This window comes from Lepus europaeus, chromosome 5, assembly GCF_033115175.1.
Source record: "Lepus europaeus isolate LE1 chromosome 5, mLepTim1.pri, whole genome shotgun sequence".
Classification (NCBI taxonomy): Eukaryota; Metazoa; Chordata; class Mammalia; order Lagomorpha; family Leporidae; genus Lepus; species Lepus europaeus.
Window position 1 is genome coordinate 59,341,815 of NC_084831.1, and position 24,601 is coordinate 59,366,415.

The following is a 24,601-nucleotide window of genomic DNA, read 5'->3' on the forward strand; positions in this document are numbered from 1 at the left end:
TATTTTCATCCATTCACCGGTTAGTGGACAATTAGATTGTCTCCATTTCTTAGCTGTTGTGAATAGTGCTTCAATAAATATAGAAGTGCACATTTCTCTTCCACAGATTAATTTCATTTGCCTTGGATATATACCCAGTAGGGAGATTGCTGGATCACATGTTAGTTTTCTTTATGAATGTCCATAGTGTTTTCCACAACCGTTGTATTAATTTACATTCCTACCCACAGCATGCAGGCAATCAAGTAAAGAAATGAGGCCGTTACAGATTGCTCCATGAAGACAATAAGTAAGATGAAGAGTAGAAAGCAGTGGGGGAAGACTTTCTCAGGGAAGGTCTGGGAGGGGTGGGGATAGGCGGCCAGCGAAGGACTCTGAGGGAGTAACGTGATCCCAGACCTGAAGGGTAGAAGTCAGCCACACCAAGAAGCCGAGGAGGAGGATTGTAGCAGAGGACTTGGGCAGCACAAAATCCTCCAGGCAGCAAAGAGCATGTGTTAAGGAACAGTCTGGGCCGGCGCCATGGCTCACTAGGCTAATCCTCCGCCTGCAGCGCCAGCACCCCGGGTTCTAGTCCCGGTTGGGGCGCCGGTTCTGTCCCCAGTTGCTCCTCTTCCAGTCCAGCTCTCTGCTGTGGCCTGGGAAGGCAGTGGAGGATGGCCCAAGTGCTTGGGCCCTGCACCCGCATGGGAGACCAGGAGAAACACCTAGATCCTGGCTTCGAATCAGCGCGGTGTGCTGACCATTGCAACCACTTGGGGGGGTGAACCAACAGAAGGAGGACCTTTCTCTCTGTCTCTCCCTCTCTCACTGTCTAACTCTATATGTCCAGAAAAAAAAAAAAAAGGAACAGTCTGAAGGTCAGTGTGAAGGGAACAGAGGGAGCCAGGCAAGGAAGCAGAGAAAATGATAGTGGTAAGATGAGAAGCGAGGCCCTGCAGTGACCCAGAGGTCATATGTGGCGAGGACTTTTATCCCAACAGCAATGGGCACCTGTGTGGCATGGTGGAGTGGGTAACCTGATATTTGTTTTTAAAAGGTTGTAGCGTTCTTGAAAATAGTTTTTGAAAGGGCAAGGATTCATGAGAGAGACATGTTAGAGGGCTACTGCCATCTACAGAAGAGATGATTGTCACCTGGACAAGGGTGAGGGCAGTAGAAATGGAGAGCAGTGGATTGACCTGTGATCTGTTTGGAGGTGAAGTTGACAAGTGGTCTTTAGTTGTAAGAGATGAGAAAGAGGATGGGCTCCAGGATGACTTTGAGGTTGGTAGCAACTTAGAGTTCTGAGACCCTTGTTCACTGATGGAGAAAAGGCTGAGGGAGTAACCTGTCTGGCCAAGGGGGAGAGAGGGTGCCAAGAAGCGGAATGCAGCATGTTAATGCTGAGAAGTTGGTTAGACATCCAAGAGGCACCACCAGGCAAACAGACGTGACAGACCAAAGCTCAGGGAACTGTCTTATTTGAAGATCTACAGCTGAGACTCTTCAGATTACCGATAACTTCCAGAGCCAAGGCACCAGAAAAGATGTCCTCCAGAGAAAGTGGAACTAGAAAAATAAAATAATGTCTGGAGAGTGTGGAGTTCAGTAGTTAAAGAGCCGCCAGCAAAGACTTTTGAGAAGATGCCAGGATATTTGGGTCTTCCCTGAGTGACAACTAGTCTAGCAGTAGAGAAGTCAAACGGGCACTTATGTAGAGTCCCACCTGGACAGGCCTGCTGTGACTGTAGCTCTGAGCAAGCATTGTACCTGGCCCATGAAAGGTAGCCATCAATATTGAATGAATGAGTACAAATTTTGGAGGCTGCCAATGTGTCCTGATACATTTCTAGGTATGGGGATTAAAAAAGGAATGTCTGTTTCAGCTTCTTCCCAGTGGTCTAACATCACAGAACTTTTCGGGCTACTTTCTGAATGTTTAGCCCACCTTTAACAGGATTTAGAGAATTTGCTAAGTGACTAGTAGATCTATTCCTTATATTTGAATGTGGAACAGATCAGAAATCACCAGTTTGTATTTTTAAGACTCATTGCTCAATAAAATAAACAATTAATAAAAAAAAAAAAAAAAAGCAAAACTGAGCTTCTCTAGAAAATCCAGACCACCCCCTTAGATCTCTTGGAATTCCTTTCTTATTCCAAAATAGATCACTCAGTAAATAAATCTCCAAGAGATTTATGAGCCTTTTGTTTTTGTTTTAGAGTTTGTCTGTTTGAAAGGCAGTCACAGAGAGAGAGACAGAGAGAGTGAGAGAGAGAGAGCAATCTTCCATCCACCTGCTGGTTCATTTCCTAAATGGCCGCAACAGCCAGGACTGGGCCAGGCTGAAGCAAGGAGCCTGAAACTCCATCTGGGGTCTCCCACGTGGGTGACAGGGGCCTTTGGCCATCTTCCTCTGATTTCCCAGAAGCATTAGCAGGGAGCTAGATCAGAAGTAGAGCAGGTAGACTCAAACTGGTGCTTATATGGGATGCATACATCGCAGGCAGTGGCTTAACCTGCAGCACCACAATGCCAACTCCATGAGCCAATTTTTAATCTACTGTTTTCCAGAATCCCATGACCAGAACAGAAATTCTCAAACTACTCTGTTTAACTATGGTGATGCAGCCCTGTTTGGAAGGAAAAAAAAAAAATGTGTAGGACTGAGGACTGAGGCTTAGGCAAGTTAAGTGACTTGTTTATGGTCTCAAAATATTTAAATCCTGTCGCTATGGTCTGAATGTTTATATTCTCCCAAATTAATACGTCACAATTGTAACCCCCAAGGTGATGGATGGTGTTAGGAGGAAGGGCCTTTGGAGGCTAATTAAATCACTGGTGGAGCCCTCATGTGTGGGTTTAGTGTCCTTACAAAAGAGACCCCAGACAGGTGCCTTGCCTCTTCTATCACATGAAGACATAGCTAGGAGGCATTATCTATCAACCAGAGGGTGGCTTCTCCCCAGACACTGAATCTGCTAGCACCTCCATCTCAGACTCTCTAAGCCTCCAGACCTTGGAAAATGGTTTTGTTCTTTATAAGCTACTCACTCTGTGGCATTTTGTCATAGCAACCCAAATAGACAAAGACACCAAGCTCTTTGTCCAATCCTGTGCTGACCCAAACAGCCCTCATTGAGATGGGGATTGGGAGATAGCTAAGAATCTTAATTTATTAGGTTTTTTTTTTTTTTTTTTTTTGACAGGCAGAGTTAGACAGTGAGAGAGACAGAGAGGACAGAGAGAAAGGTCTTCCTTCTGTTGGTTCTCTCCCCAAATGGCCACCACAGCTGGCGCTGTGCTGATCTGAAGCCAGGAGGCAGGTGCTTCCTCCTGGTCTCCCATGTGGGTGCAGGGCCCAAGCACTTGGGCCATCTTCCACTGCCTTCCTGGGCCACAGCAGAGAGCTGGACTGGAAGAGGAGCAACTGGGGACAGAACCTGGTGCCCCAACCGGGACTAGAACCCGGGGTGCCGGTGCCGCAGGCGGAGGATTAGCCTACTGAACCGCGGCACCGGCCAATTTATTAATTTTAAAGGTATACGTCACTTTTTTTTTTTTTTTTTGACGGCAGAGTGGATAGTGAGAGAGAGAGACAGAGAGAAAAAGGTATACTTCACTTTTAAAAACAGCAAACAAAATCTTCATAATATGGAGAAAAATAAAAGTGGCACTTCAGCCTTTTCTGAATGATTTTTGTTCTAACATTTTCTGAATGTGTTTAACATGCATGAATTTGTCTTCTTGTTTTACAGGAAGAATACACAATTATATTCCAGAGTAGACTGTTCATGGCCATTAGAAGATGCTCACTGGTACTTGTTTTTATAACCATGTGGCTGTCAATTAAAGCAAAAATAGGTAAGATGTTTCTGTAAGATAATCTGCAAAAAGATTTGTGGTTTAAATTCTCAATTACAGATGAACTGTGCATTTGTGACAAGTGTTAATAATAGTTGGGCTTTTGTAGTCAATCTGTTATATTTAAGTGGAAAAGTTCAGTTCTATGTATGCAATTAGTATATATTTTATTTAATTTATACTAATGATTAATGTAAGAGTTCAATCATATCATTTTCCTTTAAGAAAGTGGCTGGGCAGCCCAGCCAGGCATCATAAATGCATACTTTACCTTAAGGTGCATTTTAACAAAGGGATATGCATGGATGGATTCTTCTTCTTTGATTTTTTTGTTGAGAGCTTGTTTTGGTCTTTCTGTTCCATTAGAATCAAAGAAGATCAAAGAAGCAGAGACCAATATATATATAAGTCCTTGAAAGAGAGGAAAATTTATTTTAGTTCTGAAAATAAAAATGAGAGATTTTATTTAAAATGATTTTTTAGTGTTTCCTTTGTTTGATTTAAATAACTTCATTACTGATTTGTTTTTAGGGTAGTTGAGCTAAACAATGTTACAATTACCCAAAAGAGATTTTCAATGAATTTTTTATACTACATCTGAAAATTCAAAGTGAAATCTGTAATTTTGAAGTTCTTTCATTTTGGGTTGCTGAGTACTAACAAATCTTAATTTCTGAATAGTTTTCACATATTAAAAAAAAGGCTGCTGGACCTCCCTTTTAAATAAGTACTTAATGTGGCAGCTAAAACATAGTAAATAGTAAGGGGAATTCTTTTAAAAGGATGCGTTCATGTAGTTTCATATTAGCCATGAGGGGTAATGGTTTGTCTAGCCCATGGTCTTAAGACTTTGAAAGAATAATGAAATATGGCATAGGTAGACCAAATTTCCACTTTAGTGCCACCCACAAACACACCAGAACTCTTGAATATTTTCTGTTTGCTATAAAATAATGTTGCAGATTACACTAATAAAACAAGAGGGAATTATTCCTTAATGTGTCCCTAAAGTTTGCAATACTTTTTTGAAACTGTCTCTTTTTTCTTGGTATGAATATTGAAGTATTATATGTCATAACTAGTAACGGAAACAAATGTGATTTATTCTGGGAAGCCCTCTTTTGTAGTCTGGTGAATAATTTGCATATGAGAGGCTGGTTTTTCCTGATACTGTTCCTGAATGTTCTTCCAATTCTATTTTCTCACCACTTTCCTATTAATAGTTTTGGTTGTAGTATTACTATATTTTGAAAATGATGCATATTTTAAATCAAATCCAATTAGACTTTAATATGGTTGCCTTCTGTTCTCATTGTGCATCACCAACTCTGTCAGAGCAATGTAAATTATTTATATGTCCATGATTGGATGAATTTAGTCTTACCTTGCTTTTGGGAATTACACAATGCTCAGTTTTTATTTTTCATTTCATTTTTAAAGACAAATAGACAGACACACATACACAGAGCTCTTCCATCTGCTGGTTCATTCCCCATATGCCTGCAGTAGCCAAGATTTGGCCAGGTTGAAGCCAGGAGACCAGAAATCAATCTAGATCTCTCTCCCATGTGAGTGGCAGGAATCCAAGTACTGGAGCTGTCATTTACTGCTTCACATGTGCACATCAGCAGGAAGCTGCAGTTGGGAGTGAAGTCGGAACTCTAACCCAGGCACTCCCATATTGAATAGCAAGCAACCCAAGAGGACAAGGTCTAAATCCTTGCACTAAACCCTTGCCCACATAACCTTCTGTTTTGAAATGTGTTTCCTATTGCCAACTGAGTATTGAGTTTGTATCTTCTTGCAGATGTGTGCAAGAGAGGAGATGTGACTGTGAAGCCTTCCCATGTAATTTCACTTGGATCAGCTGTCAATATTTCGTGCTCTCTGAAACCCAAACAAGGCTGCTGGCACTACTCCAGTTTTAACCGGTTAATCCTCTATGAGTTCAACAGAACAATCAGTTTTCACCACGGTGGCTCCCTCAGTACTCAAGTCACAGATCTTCCCCTTGGGACAACCTTGTTTGTCTGCAAACTGGCCTGCATCAATAGCAATGAGATTCGAATTTGTGGAGCAGAGATCTCGGTTGGTGGTGAGCATTTCTTTATGAATCTTCAAAATTATTGATCTTTTGCTGTTTTTATGTGCTAAGCAGACACCTAAACACAGAACAGAGTTCTTTCTTCTCCCCTCTCATGGAAATATTTGATCTTGACAGCAACATGAGTTACCAAGTGTGGGGAAATCCAGAAATCAATAGACTTGAAGTCTTATGTGGTAAGTCTCCCTCCTTTTCTATCTCCATTAAGACCTTTCACCTGATGGCCTTGGCCTCCAGTGGTAGGAAAATGGATCTCTGCTGCTTGGTCTTTTTGCCTTCTTGACTAGAAAATTTGTTCAAAGAGACAATTTCTGAAAAAGGAGCAAGAGATGTCTCCTTCAGTTTATACAGCTCAGGCTGACTGCACATGATGGAGCACCTCTCCCAGCTCCTAAGTTAATGCATGAAATGTAGCTCTTCCACCTGTGTCTGCCTCCAACCAGTGGTTCTCATACATAGCGAACAAAACTATGTTCATAATAATCATCTTTTCCTTGGGTCTCTAGAAAAGCGCCCAAAGCAAATCTGATGTGCTAACACTTCATGGAGTGGATTGGTAGAGAGAATTTACAGTCCTGGGGAGACAAAGATGAAGGAGTGAGCCAAGCAAGGATCAAAAGCAAATGCAATCACCCACTGGTTAGCAATAGGAATATGTTTTGAGAAATATGTTGTTAGATGATTCCATCCTTGCACAAATATCACAGTGTAGCAACATAAACTAAAATGGCCATGATGTACTAGGTGATACATTCTTCTCTTTTTTAAAAAGATTTATTGTTTATTTATTCAAAAGGCAGAGTTACAAAGAGGGAGGGAAATACAGAGAGAGATCTTCCATCCACTGGCTCACTCCCCAAATGGCTGCAATGGCTAGGGCTGTGCCAGGCCAAAGCCAAGAGTCAGAAGCTTCTTCCAGGTCTCCTACAAGGGTGCAGGGGCCAAGCTCTTGGGCCATCTTCTGCTTCTATCCCAGGCTCATTAGCAGAGAGCGGGATCAGAATTGGAGCAGCCAGCTCTCGAACCAGCGCCCATGTGGGATGCCAGCATTCTAGGTGGCGCGGCTTAACCCAGTGTACCACAGTGCCAGTCCCTCCTCTTTTTATTTTTTTAACTAGGTGATATACTCTTCTTGGGCCACCATCACTTATGGGATGCATCCTTGACTGAAACATCTCTTTTTTGAAGTTTGCTTATTTATTTTAAAGTCAGAGTAGGGAGAGATAGAGATCTTCCATCCCCTAGTTCTTTCCCCCAAATGCTTACAACAGCCAGGGCTGGGACAGGCCAAAATCAGGAGCTAGGAACTCCCATGTGTGTGGCAGAACCCCAAGTACTTGAGCGATAACTCACTCTCAGGGTGAGCATTAGCAGGAAACTGGATCAGAAAAGGAGAGACTCTATCCCAGGCACTCTGCTATGGGATGCAGGCATCCCAAGCAGTGCTGTAACCTCTGTGCCACAATGCCTGCCCCAGCTGAAACACTGTTGAGTGGTACATGCCTGTACACTATGGTGATGTTATGAATCTGTCCAGAGCTTCTACAGAAAATACAGCTTGGTTTATTTGGTGACTTGAGGATATCATCAGAAAGGATGGAAATGTAATGGCTTGGAAAAGAAAGAATTCAACTGCCCCTCATTGGTCAAAGTTCAGAGAGCATCAATCCTGCTACACCTCTGGCTTACATTGTCCCTCCAGGCAGCAGCTGAGGAGTAGGTACTATGATGTCCGAGTTGGTATCTATTGCATGAGCTACAGTGTGCATTATGGGCCAGCAGACACCTGTCTGTAGTTTGCAACCTGTACCCTATAACTTCTCCAGGCCTAACCAAAGAGGGTGCATGGCCCCTGAGTGATTCCATGGCACCTTGTGCCTCAGCAATTGCAGGGGAGCTTTGGTGTGGCTGTTGAGAGGTGTGAGACTAGGAGGAATCTCTGCAGCGAGCTGGCTGACCAAGCTGGAAGCACATGGTCCTGTTGTAAAAGTGGTGGTAGGGCAATCAAAGAGATTCTTTCCAGGAAAACCAGATACCTCTTCCCTTTGACCAGCAGAGATATGATTGGTGCCAGGTAGTTTTCCTGAGGCACTACCAGAAGCATTTAGCAGAAGATCAAGCAAACAGCCTAGCAAATCACTGGTGGGAAAGCACATAGGCTAGTTCCAGTTCTCCTCTTCGCGCACTTGTGAGTCGGGTACTGTCAGCTCTGACAGTTTCTCCTGCATAGAAAGAGCAGGGGCTTTGACTCTCAACCATTCTTCTAGCAGTGTACCCTCAGACAACTTAAGTTCTCTGTGCCTCAGTTTCTCTCTGTGTGTTATGAAGATGATAGCATGCCTTGTAAGCACAGTGCTTAACCCAGTGCAAAGCACTTAAGAAGCGTTGAAGTGATGAGTTGTAGGACTGCAGTTCTGTCCAGTTAGACTCTTTGCTTCATGCATGCATCCTGCTGGGTAGCGGTGCACAACTTCCTTAAAAGAAAATATGAACGTCAATTATAGATAACATTAATTTTTCCCCAAAACACAGTTGTTCTTTACTTCCCTCATCCTCCGAATACCTGCATATATCACCAAGATATTTCCCCATTTATCACACCAATACTGCAATTTAAGTTAGAGAATTTCACCCCTGTGATTTCAGTTCCAGGTTGCCACAGTGCTACTGGCTTTTCTGCTTTACAATAGATTAGTAACAGCCGTGGCACTCGGTTCTCTTACAGATGCACTAGGCAATCCCATTTGATTTCACATCTATGCTGTCCTGTATTAGAGTGCTGCCACCCCTTTTCATTTTCAGTTTTCCATCCAGTTTACATGGATGCATTTGGACCATTTTCAGCACCAGAGGATCTAGAGAGATGGTGAAGGGTATCCATCATGGTTCAGTGCAGTTGGGTGGTGATTCCAGAATGTTGGTTGTGCAGTATCTCAAGCTATTACCACAAAAAATGGCTGCTCTTTAAGCATGTGTAGCACCTGTGAGAAAGATTGACTAAAAGCAACACCTTTTATGGAGTTTGACCAGTCATTCCAAGAAAAGACACTTGGTTTCACCCAATGTGCTCAGCTCTCGATGTTTTCCAGTGGGGGAATCAATAGCCTGTTTTCTTTTTTGCAGTAAGTGGCAGTCCATATCTTGAGAGGTCTATCATCAACCTTGATAGTTTCTGAGAACTAGGAATGGGCAAGCAGTCTTTAAGCCTTTTCTTCCTTGTCCCTTCTCATGTTAGGGCTGCTTTGTTACCCGGAGCTCATCCAAATTGTGTAGAAACTAACCAGTAGCCTGGCTTAACTTCATAGGATTGATTCACTAACAGTTTAGAAAACCAAAGCAATAAATGAAAAACAGTGAAGTCTTGCTTGGCCATTTTCAGTATATGCTTTGAATGTTGATATTTCTGAAAGCTATTTTTCTAAGACTCCATGTTTCCCATAATAAAGAGGGCTTGAAAATGATTAGCAGCCATAACACTCATAACAACATCTTGTATTATAAGTTATTTTAATTGTCAGAGGATTTGATCTCTGTTCTTTGCTTGTGATCAGCTACTGTGGGTTTGTATTCAGGAGATGTCCAGTTTTCCCTAGTACAGTCTCTGACTGGACTCGGGAACACTAACTTCATGGCCCAATGAAGTTGCACAAAGAAAGTTGACTTCATCTGTGGGTGGAAGCTCCTGCCTTTAAAATGAGACTTTCTGCATACTGTTAGCAGTAAGGATGGGGGCTGGTCTATTTCATTATGTGAAAATTCTTTCTCATTTGCTCATGAAAAGATCTGGGAGGGATTTAAGGTAACAATGGCAGGTTGAACATATGAACACGTTTACTCTCATTGCCCCTGAAATAAAGCCAAGATGTGGTTAAGTTTTCAAGTGGCACAAACCCTCAAAGACAAAAAGAATGGGAGGGGACACACATCAACAACATTTTGAGAAGCTGAATAGTCAAGTTATAACCTGACTTAATGCAGAAGCTGCCTTCTTAGAAAAACTCAGAAATGATACCATGTGCTTCTGGGAATGAAGAGTAAAAGTAGGAGACTTTGCTGAGAGTCTATTTCAAAAGCAGTTAGAGTCTCAGATTCCTTCCCAATCCCATGTAGGCAGATGGCACTGCTGCACTTCTCTGGCGTGGCTGGAGACTTGGTGTCAGAGGTCACGGACAAGGAGATGCCAGCTCTGCTGAGGTTGGCAAGTTTCCATGCTAAAGAAGAGTGATGAAAGGGATGTGTACCTTCTGCTCTCTTCAAGCCCACACCCGCCTCCAGGAAGACTGGGAAATCTTCTAGGAAATCTGATCAGGTCCAAGGAAAATAATCTAAAACTGTCGACAATAGGAGTTCCTCCAAAAACCTAGCCAGATCACCCTGAAGTGAAACTCAGACACAGCAAGTGCTCCACAGGTCACACACATACACACAGCCCCAGTCTGTAGATTATTGCCCTGCTCCTGTATGTCAGTAAAAATATAAGAAAAAAGAGGGAGGAGGAGGCATTTAGGCTGGCAGTTGAGACACCACTTACAATATTCCCTTCTTGCACTGAAGAGCTTGAGTTCAGTTGCTGGCTCCAACTCCTGATTCCAGTTAATGTAGACCCTGGGAGGCAGCATTCCCGCCACCCACATAGGAGACCTAGGTTGAGTCATTTGGGGAGAGAACCATTAGATAAGAGCATCTCTCTCTCTCTCTCTCTCTCTCTCTGGCATTCCCTCTCAAAAAAAAAAAACATATCGATATATAGAATTTATAAAAATATCTAATGTGAAGGTCAGAAACCAAAACACAGGGAACAGAGCATGTAAGCAAAAGGGAGGAAAGAGAGTATAATCAGGGAGCAACAGTGTTAGAAGACAAAGATGGCCCTTGGTACCCTTAGATAATTAAGAGATATATGTGTACAAAACAAAAAGAGGATGCAATAAATAGGAAACACTCAGAGAATAGAAAAAAACACCCCCCAAATTAAACAAAAATGATAAGCAGAAGTGAAAAACTCAGTGGGAGGGGTAGAAATGTAAACCAAAGGTGTTTTCCCCTGACAGTGGAGCAAGAGGACCAAGAGTTTAAAATACAAACATAATATCAGAGGAAGTTCCAGCACATGAAAAATAAGAACTTTCAGAAAGAAAAAGCAGAATCACCAGGATAGTAATTCAAGAAAGCTTCCCAAAGGGAAGGCCAAGCGTTTCCAGAATGTATGACCTCTGAGAATCTAGTAGGAGGAATGGAAATAGACCCTCACTTTTCTGGGAGAATTCCCAATAGTGGAAACAAAGAGAATTCTACTGAACAGAAGAGATGGACCATACGCAATAGTTCTAGAACTGAAATGGCTTTAGGCCTCTCAGCAGTGACCTGGAATGCAGAAGCCATGGGATCAGTGCCTTCAAGATCCTGAATGAAAATCCTTTCCAACTCAGAACTTCCTACACTCAGCCAAAGGGTCAGTCAACTGTGAGGGTGGAAGGAAGAAAGACATTCCTGGCCAGGCTCACAATGTTCTCTCCCGTGCCCCCAGCCCAGGGAACTGCTGGAGGCTCTGCTCCACCAACAAAAGTAATTACATCCAGACACAAGAAAGCCCGGTGATAAACAAACAGGAGATCCCATGCAGAAAAAGGGAGAAGGAATTTCTGGGTCACTGAGGAAGGGCAGTCCCAGAATGACAGCTGTGTATCAGGTGTGGAAGCGTCTGTCTTATTGGAAAGTCGCAAGACTGCACGAGAGAGGTCCTCAAGCAGTTAGAACTGTACTCCTGATGATTCTGAATGGCTTTGTTGTAAAAGATTATTTATTTATTTATTGAAATGCAGAGTGACAGGGAGAGACAGAAAGAGAGATCTTCTATTTGATGATTTACTCTCCAAATGCCTGTAACTGCCTGGGCCAGGTCAGGCTGAAGCCAGGAGCCAGGATCTCCATCCAGGTCTCCTACATGGGTGGCAAGAACCAAGTACTTGGGCCATCATTTACTACTTCCCAGGTACATTAACAGGAAACTGAATTAGAAGCAGAGGCAAGACTCAATCCTAGGTACTCTGATATGGGACGTAAGCTTCCCAAGCAGCAACACCTCCCCTCGCCCCAGATTCTGAATATGTTCAACAGTGATTAAGTAATAATTGGCTCGAGAATCAGGAATTATGTTACTAATAAAGACAAAACACATAGGAAAAATAATTACTAACTTCAAGATAAACAAAAAGTTGTACAGAAAATAAAAAGTTAGCAAAGTTTTCTATCTGACTCAATCATGAGTGGTGTGTGCACACATTATATATCAACGGTAGTTTTTTCACTTTGTGTTGCTATATGGGGCAAACTGTTGAAATCTTTACCTAATATATACTAGACTGATCTTCTGTATATAAAGAGAATTGAAAATGAATCTTGATGTGAATGGAAGAGGAGAGGGAGCGGGAAAGGGGAGGGTTGCGGGTGGGAGGGAAGTTATGGGAGGGGGGAAGCCATTGTAACCCATAAGCTGTACTTTGGAAATTTATATTCATTAAATAAAAGTTTAATAAATGAAAAAAAAAGACACACACCCACACAAAAACATTCAAGTACATATATGTATACCTATATAAAAGAATACTATTTTAGGAGAAAGGAGAATTTATTATACTATTAAAACTATGAGTTAGATATTGTTATACCCATTCTATAGATGAAGCTAGAGCTCTAAGAAGTTGATCTGTTCAAAGTGGGCATAATGGTGCCCAGGCCTACAATAGGAAAAAAACATGTTTAGTCCATCAATGACAGCTTTCTTCAGTGCAGACAATATCTAAGCTTCATAGTGCACTTGTTCTATTTCACCCTAATGAGCTACCTATCTATGTGGGGGTCTCAATAATAGGGTATAAAGGGATGACTAAGTAACAGGGTGTTTTCTCTTCCTTCTTTTAAACTTGAGAAATTCTTAGCTGTGGGGCTTTCTTTGACCACAAAATGGCTTCATTAAAAATACACACCAGGGGACTGGTGTTGTGGCACAATGGGTTAAACTGCTGCTTGGGATTCCAGCATCCCATCTCTAAGTGCAGGTTCAAGTCCCAGCTATTCCACTTTGGATCCAGATTCTGCCTAATGCACCTGGGAACATGCAGAAGATGGCTTGAGTACTTGAGACCCTGCCACCCACGTAGGAGAACAGGATGGGGTTCCTGGCTCCTGGCTTCAGCCTGGCGCAGCCCTTCTGTCACAGGCATTTGGGAAGTAGCTCATTTGATGGAAGATATTTCTCTCTCTCTCCCCACTCCCTTGCTCCCTCCCTCTGTGTCACTCTGCCTTTCAAACAAATCTTTAAAAATAAAATACACACCTTATAGAAGGGACCATGCCTACCTTGTGCGTCTTTGTATTTTCACAACTAGCACTGACCTGATGATGTTAACTTTTCAGTGTTCTAGCACTGATGTTCACCTGTCAAAGAGCATGGTAGAATGTAATAATGAAAGGTTTGTACTCAAGTCACCCATGTCTGAGCTGGAGCCCTGATTGTGCCACTTCATAATTTTGTAATCTTGAGCAAGATCTTAACCTCTCTAAATCCTAGTTTCCTTTTTGGTAAAAAGACAATAATGGCTCAACCTCAGTTTCTAATTGAGAAGAACTACACATTGAACAATTAGCACAGGCTGTGGTATATAGAATTTGACCCATACTCGCTGTTATTACTACTGTTGTTAGAAGAAATGCAGGCTTCCAGCTCATTTGGGTTTGGAGGACATGGAGGAAGAACTATTGTGTTATTGACAAATAATAACAATGTGGATTTTTCTCTTTGTTTTTCAAGTTGTTCCAGAACAGCCTCAAGACTTATCTTGCATACAGAAGGGAGAGCACGGGACTGTGGCCTGCACCTGGGACAGAGGACGAGACACCCACCTATATACTAAGTACACTCTAGAGTGAGTGAGAATCCATTTGTGCAGCTGCTTTGTATGTCTTTTAGATGACATTCATGAATATCAATTGACAACTTTTTGCCAGAGAGAAGTGGTAGATACCTCTAGACAATTAGATACTTAAAAACAATTATAGGGTCCAGTGTTGTGTTGTAGTGGATAAACTCACTACCTGCAACACTAGCATCCCATATGGGCTCGAGTTCGAGTCCCAGCTGCTCCACTTCTAATCCGGCTCCTTGCTAATGCCCTGGGAAAGCAGCAGAAGATGGCCGAAGTACTTGGGTCCCTGCACCCATGTGGGAGAACTAGAAGAAGCTCCTGGCTTCTGTCTAGCCCAGCCCTGACAGTTGTGGCCATTTGGGTAGTAGACCAGCAGATGGAAGCTGTCTCTCTCTCTCTCTCTCTCTCTCTCTCTCTCTTTTCCCTCCTTTTTCTCTCTGTTAACTCTGCTTTTCAAATAAATAAAATAAATCTTTAAAAAAAATTCTGGGGGCCGGCGCCATGGCTCACTTGGTTAATCCTCTGCCTGCGGCGCCAGCATCTTATATGGGCACTGGGTTCTAGCCCCGGTTGCTCCTCTTCCAGTCCAGTTCTCTGCTGTGGTCCAGGAGGGCAGTGGAGGATGGCCAAAGTGCTTGGGTCCCTGCACCCACATGGGAGACCAGAAGGAAGCACCTGGCTCCTGGCTTTAGATCAGCACAGCTCTGGCCGTAGCGGCCATTTGGGGGAGTGAACCAACAGAAGGCAGACCTCTCTCTCTCTCTCTCTCTCTCTCTCTCTCTCTCTCTCTCTCTCTCTCTGTCTATAACTCTACCTGTCAAATAAAAAAAAAAAAATGTGAATGGCCTCACTTTAAAAAAAAAAAAATTCTGGCATTCATCAACTAAAACTGGTTTGTTCATCAAAAATGTGAGGCCTAATCTCTTGGGTCTGAGTTCTAACTCAGAGTTTTCTTCAGGGCATCCAAGGTCCAAGTTCTGGGTGTTCTTCCCTGCTCTAGTAAGGTTAACCTGCTGCATGGAAAACCTTCCCTCTTGCAGTTGCAGACTCTTGGGACATGATATGTAGACTCTTCCTTGTGGTAGCTTTTCATTAGCTTGGAGGAGTTTCTTTTTAAAGCACTGTTGACTGACCTGAGAGTCCACGAGAATAAATGGTCTAGGAGATTCTGTCTCTTGAAATAGATTCCATCATTCCATCCAAGATCTAGCTTATTCACACTATGCTTGACTGAGTAGGAGATGGGAAGGAAGAGGATCCCAGGATGCTGGTGTGGCCACAGCTATTCTGAGAGCCGACACTTCCATCCAGGGGACAACAGAGTGGCTATAGGTCCTTTCAGTAGTGCTTGGAACTTCGCCAAGGAGCCAAGATGACAGCCAGGGTTTTGGGAGTTCCAGCAATGGAGGCATCATTACTTATATATACAAACAACAATTTAAAAAATCTCAGTTATACAACAACAAAAAAAAATGGAGGGCAGAGAAGTATGGACCTATTTAGGATCATAGCCTATGAATATTTCCATGGCATATTCCCTAGAAATAAGACTGTTCTTTAACATCTGGAATCTTAAATATCTGAATATTTTGCTCTTTGGTACTAAAAGGAGAAAGTAGTACATAAAGTACCTTGTTCAACACAATTATCTTTTGTTTACAGGTTAAATGGACCAAAAGCTTTGAGTTGGCAGAAGCAGTGCAGTGATCAGTATTGTGATCATTTGGACTTTGGATTCAAGCTAACCCCTGATTTACGTGAATCCATTTTCACAGCTACAGTTACTGCCGTGAATATTCTTGGAAATTCTTCACTTGCGTCTGTGTTCACTTTCTTGGACATAGGTACACTTTATTTCACTTTTTATGGGTGTTGTTTATTGGCATATGAGAAATTATTTTTTAGATGACTCAAATCTTCTGTGTTGTTTCAAGAGGGACAGAGATGGGTGCAAATAGCCAAAAGACATAGGCAAGAAATAGAAATCACTATGCTTTAATTAAGGAGCTTACGATCCTAGAGCTACATGGAGACAACCATCCAAAATAGACTCTCCAACAGTATTTTGTCTGTTGGAGAAATAACAGTATCTCAGCCACAGTTATCCTCTGGTTGAGGGAGGGTCTGGGCCCCTCTTGATGGAGGTGTCCTTTCACCCTCATGGCTGCTCCCACTGTCCCTACAAGAGGACCTGCTGGGCTAGAGCAATGAAGGACAAGCTGTAAATACAACTTATGGAGATTCAAAGGCATCTTGCTCTGAGATTACTCACCTCTACCCTTCTTACCAGCTTGGAAGCTGGAATGGGCTAGTCCCAGCACATTTTAGGGCAAACATAATGGACCCTGTTGAATCAGAAGCCAGTCTCAGGCTTCTGGCTATCCCAGGGGAGACTGGGTTTCAGACTGCCTGAAGTTCCAGCCTCACAAACATGTCCCTCTTCCATTACCCACGCTTCTCGTTGCATGTCCACTACTGTGTGTCTGATCACATGTATGTATTACACACTCTCTTTCTGCACCTCTCCCCATCCTAGCTGCAGCTCTCTGTGGGCCATTCATCTCTAAACCATCTTCTTTCCTCTTGTTCTTTCTTCTTTCCATTTGTTCTTCTGTCCTTTGTTCCTTTGTTACGAATTTTCCTACCAACATTTCTTCTCCTGAGGCAGTCCTCCTTAGTAGCCATCTCTGGCTTCTCAGTCATTGGAACTCTTGGATTTGGTGCATTGGTTTTCTTTAAATCATTGAATTGAGTGGATTCGATATATCACTAATGTTGATAGCAATCATTTACCAAATTTGGTGGTTGTGGATCTTGGAAATGAGTGTATTCAATTCTTTATAGCACACGTCTGTACATAAGGAATTATGGAGGCTGAATTACACTCTTCTGTTTGTCCTGGTTACTAGTGAGGCCTCTTCCTCCGTGGGACATCAGAGTCACATTTCTAAATGCTTCCAGCAGCCGATGTACCCTTCAGTGGAGAGATGAAGAGTGGGTGCTGCTTAATCGACTCAGATACCGGCCCAGCAGCAGCAGGTCCTGGAAGATGGTAATGACCTTTAGAGTGAAGAGGAAAACACATTCAGGGGTTCTCAGTATTGCTATACAGACCTCAGCCTTGTCATACCAGAAAATAAGGGATTGAAGAATATTTAGTTCAAAAGTAGGTACTTGAGATTTGTCAGAAAGTCATGTATACCTCTTTTTATTGGGAGGTGTACTGACCACTTAAGCCACAGGCTTTTTTTTTTCTTTTATTTATTTGAAGGGCAGAGTTACAGAGAGGCAGAGGCAGAGAGACAGAGAAAGTCTTCCATCCACTGATTCACTCCCTAGATGGCCGCAACGGCTGGGGCTGGGCTGATTCGAAACCAGGAGCCAGGAGCTTCTTCCAGGTCTCCCATGTGGGTGCAGGGCCCCAGGACTTGGGCCATCCTCTGCTGCTTTCCCATGCCATAGCAAAGAGCTGGATTGGAAGTGGAGCAACCAGGACTCCAATTGGTGCCCGTATGGAATGCCGGCACGACAGGCAGAGGCTTAGCCAACTATGCCACGGCACTGGCCCCAGACGAACACACTCTTAACTCTGGGGTTCTTGTACCTTCCATGCCCAGCTCAGTTCCTTGCACATTTGGGATTGGTGGTCAGGTTAGATGGATGGATGATGGGGACTGGGGCCTCCAAGGACACTGGACATGGTATCATTGTCCGTGGCCAGCTGTTGTCCGTGGCCAGCTGTTTTGATGAGAGGCTGTTGTTTCAGATGAAGATCATATGCATTCAATAGCCCAGTCGCTGATACTTCTTATCATTGAATGGTAGATCTGAACAATAAAAAGGGTCGACTGCTTTAGTTTCCTGTTTTTATCTTAAAATTCTTTAAATTAACTTAGCATTAATAAGCACTTTAAAAAATCTTGTCTTATTCAAGGTTAATGTTACAAATGCCAGAGGAAGACATGATTTGCTGGATCTGAAGCCGTTTACAGAATATGAATTTCAGGTTTCTTCTAAGCTACATCTTCATAAAGGAGGTTGGAGTGATTGGAGTGAATCATTGAGAACACAAACACCAGAAGAAGGTATGCACAGAAAAAAAAAAAAAAAATGAAGGGGAGGAATTAAAGAATTAAAGGGGGCCGGCGCCATGGCTTACTTGGCTAATCCTCTGCCTGCGGCACCAGCATCCCATATGGGTGCCAGGTTCTAGTCCCGGTTGCTCCTCTTCCAGTCCAGCTCTCTGCTGTGGCCTGTGAGGGCAGTGGAGGATGGCCCAAGTGCTTGGACCCCTGTACCCGCATGGGAGACCAGGAAGAAGCACGTGGCTCCTGGCTTCGGATCGGTGCAGCGCCAGCCATAGCGGCCATTTCGGGGGTGAACCAACGGAACGAAGACCTTTCTCTCTGTCTCTCTCTCACTAACTGTCAAAAAAAAAAAAAAAAAAAAAAAAAAGAATTGAAGGAGGAGAGAGAAAGGGAGATATTATGATTTCCTTGAATACTAGTACCAAGCCAAAAAGTATGAATGCATTAGTTAACAAGTTAATTTTGCTATTAACCTGGGGACTGAAACTGTCCAAGGAGTCAGGGCCTACTCCTGTTGGCCTCTAGTCATGCAGCTACAAGCTTATGCCTCAGTAATGTTTGGATGTGATCCTTATGCCTATTTCTATTACTGTTGCAGCAACTCTTTTATTCCACAAAGCTGTACTCAGTAATTAATCTAATTCCTTTATAGTGAACAATTGATATATTTTATCTATACAGTTGTGTGAAAATTAATATGGCTCCAAAATCATATCAAAATCTTGAAAGAAAGTGCATTCTTGAAACAATATTTGAAAATAAAGTAAGATATCCAGCAGTCCCCATCCTCCACGTACTGCTATACTTCTTCAAGTCTTTTTTGGTAAGATTTATTTATTTATTTATTTATTTGAAAGTCAGAGTTACAGAGAAGGAGAGGCAGCAGCAGAGTGAAGTCTTCCATCCTCCGGCTCACTCCCCAAATGGCCACAATGGTCAGTACCAGGCCAGGCCGAAGCCAGGAGCCAAGAACCAGGAGTCTCATCTGGCTCTCCCATGTCGGTGCAGGGGCCCAAACATTTGGGCCATCTTCCGCTGCTTTCCCAGGCCATGACAGAGAGCCGGATCAGAAGTGCAGCAGCTGGGACCTGACCCGGTGCCCATATGGGATGTTGGCACTGCTGGTGGCAGCCTTTACCGCAACACCACAGCTCTGTCCCCTTTTTCAAGTGTTTGGTTTTCACAACACAGATAGGCACCACCATACCACCTATAGCTATGAAAAAATATCAAATGTGTTTCTCAATCTGATTAAGTTTTATTTTTGGTTATTATTGAGAAAACATTTATTGACATGTAAGGAAATATTTTATTGAAGCAAAATGCTTACATAAACTTTATGCCATTATTAACAAATCTTTGGAGATATAAGAAATAGCCATCTGAATATTAGTTTTTAAAAGTACTCGATTAGTGATATAGTGTAGAACATTTCATAATTTATCTAAGTTTGGCATGTAGGAAAAAGTATTGGCATGTCCATTCTTATCATCTAGAGCTTTTGTAATGATAATGTGCAAAAATCTAAATGCTTATTTATGATGCTTGCAGGGATATGTGCATGCAAACTAGTTTCCTGGTTAAATTAACTTAATTCATATGTTATGGGCTATCATTTTTGTAACTAATGACATTTAGCAATGATATTTCATTGGCTCTCAAGGACTTAAAAGTCTTATTAACAGAATATAATGCCTAATACATAATTTGTAGAAAAATCCTATTTTCTTCCTGTTTTATATATTAATTGCATTTCTTTATTTTGAAAAATTATGGCTCAAAGTGAATTCTTCCAAAAAATGATAATTTACCACCTCTCATTTTATGATAAAATATCCTAAATTAATGTTGAGACATCTTTCTGCTTGTCATTTTTATAATACAGAGTTTACTCTTATGATCTTTTTAGTATATCTAGTGCAAGTGTTGTATTTTTTAAAATAATACTTCATGGATTAGATTTTGTTTATATATAGTAGAATAAAATATTTGAAAATGGGCCATATGATATTTCAAAGTCCAAGATAATAAAAATAAAAAAAGAATGAGAGATATTTAGTTATAGCACATTAAGCCAAACTATAGAGAAATGCTAGGCTTAGGAACTCATCATTTTTACTCACTTTTGACAGTGACTTATTTAGAGATGTGTTTATGTGTTGAATACAATTCCATCAAGATAGGATTATAAGTTTTTCATATCCTATAAAATAAACCACCATTGTAACAGAGTACAGCAACTGGTTATGAACTCCTGGATGGCTATGATTTGAACCTAAGAAGCTGGCCAGATCAGAGTAATTGCAGACATTCATATGCACTACGTTCACCAAGCTCTGCTGGGTTCCGTTCAATGTCTGAAGCTCAGGCTGTGTTTGATCTTTCTGTGGGTTCTTGTACGGTCTCTTTTCCTCTAAGCTACATGGTTTTCACCCCTTACCACTGTTTCTGTCATCAGTTTCTTTATGAAACACCAACTGATGTCAACCCGAAAGGTGTGAATTTTTTTTTAACACTTCTTCCTTTTAACCCCTCACAAGTGTACTCATATGTAACTTGGCATAAAAAAAAAAAAAAAACTACTAGTAAGCTTTTTTAGGTATTGTCTTAAACTGTGAATGATTTGTGATCGAGCTCTTTTTTGGCAGCCTTTGCTTCTCAAAACTGAGAGGCATGTAACTTCTGCTGGCTGGTTGGGCGCATTGTAACTATGGTGTTAGAGTCCATTCCTGTCATGGCGCTCCAGAAGAAGCACTTTTTTTTTTTTTTTTTTTTTTTGGACAGGCAGAGTGGACAGTGAGAGAGAGAGACAGAGAGAAAGGTCTTCCTTTGCTGTTGGTTCACCCTCCAATGGCCGCCGTGGTAGGCGCGCTGCGGCCAGCACACCACGCTGATCCGATGGCAGGAGCCAGGTGCTTCTCCTGGTCTCCCATGGGGTGCAGGGCCCAAGCACTTGGGCCATCCTCCACTGCACTCCCAGGCCACAGCAGAGAGCTGGCCTGGAAGAGGGGCAACCGGGACAGGATCGGTGCCCGGACCGGGACTAAAACCCGGTGTGTTGGCGCCACAAGGTGGAGGATTAGCCTAGTGAGCCACGGCGCCGGCCTGGAAGAAGCACTTTTTAAAAGATCACTTGGTGGAACTGGCACTGGGGCATAGCAGGTAAAACCGCTGCCTGCAGTGACGGCATCATATGTGGGTTTGAGTCCTGGCTGCTCCACTTCTGATCCAGCTCTCTGCTATGGCCTGGGAAAGCAGTAGAAGATGGCCCAAGTCCTTGGGCCCCTGCCCCTGTGTGGGAGACCCAGAATAAGCTCCTGGCTCTTGGTTCCTGGCTTTGGATCGGCCCTGCTCTGGCCATTGTGGCCATCTGGGGAGTGAACCAGAAAACGTAAGACCTCTCTTTCTCTCGCTCTCTGCCTCTCCTTCTCTCTGTGTGTAACTCTGACTTTCAAGTAAGTAAATAAATCTTAAAAAAACAAAACAAAACAAAAAAACTTGGTGAAGAGCAGGAGGGAAGACAGCCTGTAGTTAAGACAGTCCCCAGATTAGTATCCATCAAAGGCATGCCTGGTAACAGGAAGCAAGCAACCCTATTGTCCTTCTAGTGGGAAACTGTTCTTGAATTTGGGCCTCAAGGTGTCGGAGGAAACACCCAGGTGTTAGAGAAAGTGATTACTTCCTCTTAGAACACCCAGGCAGAGAAGCCAAGAGGAAGACAACCAAATCCTTTCCTTAGAGGTAACTTCTCAATATGTTTGTGCTGCCCACTCGCCATTTTTTACAGTTGTATTGACAGCCTTATAACTGGGTAGCTTAGGAGTTGGCAAACATTACTCTACAGTCCAGATAGTATTTTCAGCTTTTCAGACCAGTCTCTATCACAATTATGAATATTAGCTGCTGTCATGTCTGATCAGTCATAGATAGCACATAACACATGGGTATAACTGTGTGCCAATAAAAATTTATATTTTATACAATTTTCACTAAAAAAATTCTTCTGCTCTTTTAGCTATTTAAAGTTAGAAAGACCAATGCTGATTGCCTGGCTTGATCAGCTCATACTGTATGCATCTGTACAAATATATACTGTGTCCCATAAAAGTGTATAAGTATTACATATTAATCAAAAAAGTTTTAATGAAATAAAAAATAAAATGTAAAAACCACTGTAGGCTCACAGATCATATAAAAATAGGCAGCAGGCTAGATTTGGTCCATGGACCATAGTTTGTGATCCCTAAAGTAACTAAACTCAAAGGCATGATACTTACATGCTTTTGCTTAAAACTTCACAAAATGAAAATGAAAGATTCCATACTTTCTGAAGAGATTTACCAGAACATGTTTTCATTTGGGGAAAAATGTTGGATTTGAGATCCAATACCAGTCCATCCCCCTTTCTTCTTCTTTTCTTCTCCTCTGAGCCCAACACTTACCCAGGAACAAGTAAATGTGTGGTCACTGCTATTTGGCAAGATGGTGATTACCCCAAAAGGAAGAAATGTTTTTCCATAAATCCTTCTAATGAAAAATACTCAGAAGTATGTTTTTGGATGATCTGTGAGGAATGTATGTGTATCAGAAACTATGCCACGATGGGACACAATGGTAAGCAGTCAGACCTCAGACTCAAGTGCTGGTTGTCTATTTTGGAAGCTCAGGGGAAAGTTCCTAGAGGAGGTAACCTACAATTCAATTCTTTTCCTGCCAGTACTGAAACACAATGTCTTCATTGATTTAATGTATTTTTAAAATATTCTGCCTCTTTTCAAAAATATTCATTTACTTATTTGAAAGGCAGAGAGAAACAGAGAGAGAGAAAGAGATCTCCCATGTGCTAATTCACTCCTCAAATACTTGCAACATCCAGGAGTGAGCCAGGCCAGAGCAGGGAGCCAGATCTCCATCTGGGTTTCCCATATGGGTGGTGGGTGCCCAAGTACTTGAGCCTTCATTTGCTACCTCTCAGGGTCTGCAATAGCAGGAAGTGGGAATGGAGAGTGGAGCCACAACTCAAATTTGTGCAGTCCAACATGGGATGTGGGCTCAAGTGTTGCCCCAAATGCGGGCTCCACTGATACTAGTATGGATGAAACATCCCTGCTTCTCACAAAAAACAACGTCTTTGCTTATGATCCAGATGTTAAAATTTGTATTTCTTAAAAAAAAATAAAAATAAAAAAAGATGAGGGAAGTACTTACCTGTCTCAAATGCTGCTAGAAGTGTAGTGAAGTAACAGAGAAGGGACCATTAGATTGGCAACATGGACAACCAGGAGCTGTGTCAGTAGGGTGTTGGGGAATCACAGCTAGAATAGGTTGCAAGTGAATTTGGGGATGTGAGGGACAGTGTGGTGGCGTAGCTGGCAAAGCTGGGGAAAAGCAGTCGAGGATGCCCCAAGTGTTTGGGCCCCTGATACCCATGTGGGAGACCTCATGAAGCTCCTGGCTCCTGGCTTCAGTCTAACCCAGCCCTGGCCATTATGGCCATCTGGGGAGTAAAGCAGTGGATGGAAGATCTATCTCTTCATCTCTCTTTGTAACTGTGACTTTCAAATAAATAAATAAATCTTTAAAAAAAAGGAATGTAGAGACCAACATTTTGGCCCAGTAGAATAAGCCACTGCCTGTGATGCCAGAATCCAATATGGGCACCAATCAAGTCCCAGCTGCTTCACTTTCAATCCAGCTCTTTGCTAATGCACCTAGGGAACCAGATGAAGATACCCAATTGCTTGGGCCCCTGTCACCCATGAGGGAGACCCAGCTAGAGTTCCAGACTTCTGGCACTGGCCTGGCCATTTGGGGAGTGAACTAGCAGATAGAAGACTCTCTCTCTCTCTCTCTCTCTCTCTCTCTCTCTCTCTTTGTAACTCTGCCTTTCAAATAAATAAATTTTTTTTTGACAGGCGGAGTGGATAGTGAGAGAGAGAGAGACAGAGAGAAAGGTCTTCCTTTGCCGTTGGTTCACCCTCCAATGGCCGCTGCGGCCAGCGCATTGTGCTGATCCGAAGCCAGGTGCCAGGTGCTTCTCCTGGTCTCCCATGGGGTGCAGGGCCCAAGCACTTGGGCCATCCTCCACTGCCTTCCTGGGCCATAGCAGAGAGCTGGCCCGGAAGAGGGGCAACCGGGATAGAATCCGGCGCCCCAACCAGGACTAGAACCCGGTGTGCCAGTGCCGCAAGGCGGAGGATTAGCCTGTTAAGCCACGGTGCCGGCCTCAAATAAATAAATTTTTTAAAAATAAAAATAAATTAAAAGTTTAATAATGGATGTGAGGTGATGCACAATTGGTTTCAAGAAGTTTCATGAAGGAAAGCAGAGATATAGGGCACAGGCTAGAATAAGAAATGGTATTAAGAAACTTTTTTAGGATCAGAGATAATGCAGTATATTTTCAAGGGAATGATAAGGTTGCAGCAGAGAGAGAGAAATTAATGATATGGGGATGTGGGAATAATGGTTGGACGTAGATCTTTGTTGAAGCAAGAATGAATGAAATACAGAACTCTAGTGAAGAGGTTGCACTGTGACAGAGGTAGGAATGTGACATCCATTTAATAGCAGTAGGGGGCCGGACGCTGTGGCATAGTGGTTAAAGCCACCGCCTCCAGTGCCAGCATCCCATAGG

General features: G+C 42.6%; 1 protein-coding gene across 1 annotated transcript in view; it reads left to right on the forward strand.

Moving 5' to 3' along the window:
• The window catches only part of IL12RB2 (interleukin 12 receptor subunit beta 2), a 93,876-nt gene that overhangs the window by 8,439 nt on the left and 60,836 nt on the right, over nucleotides 1-24,601 (forward strand). Inside the window, exons 4-9 of the mRNA XM_062190093.1 lie at nucleotides 3,742-3,847; nucleotides 5,655-5,942; nucleotides 13,762-13,876; nucleotides 15,539-15,720; nucleotides 16,786-16,928; nucleotides 17,811-17,961. Of these exons, the coding sequence (XP_062046077.1) occupies nucleotides 3,742-3,847; nucleotides 5,655-5,942; nucleotides 13,762-13,876; nucleotides 15,539-15,720; nucleotides 16,786-16,928; nucleotides 17,811-17,961 (985 nt within the window). The remainder of the gene's footprint in view (nucleotides 1-3,741; nucleotides 3,848-5,654; nucleotides 5,943-13,761; nucleotides 13,877-15,538; nucleotides 15,721-16,785; nucleotides 16,929-17,810; nucleotides 17,962-24,601) is intronic.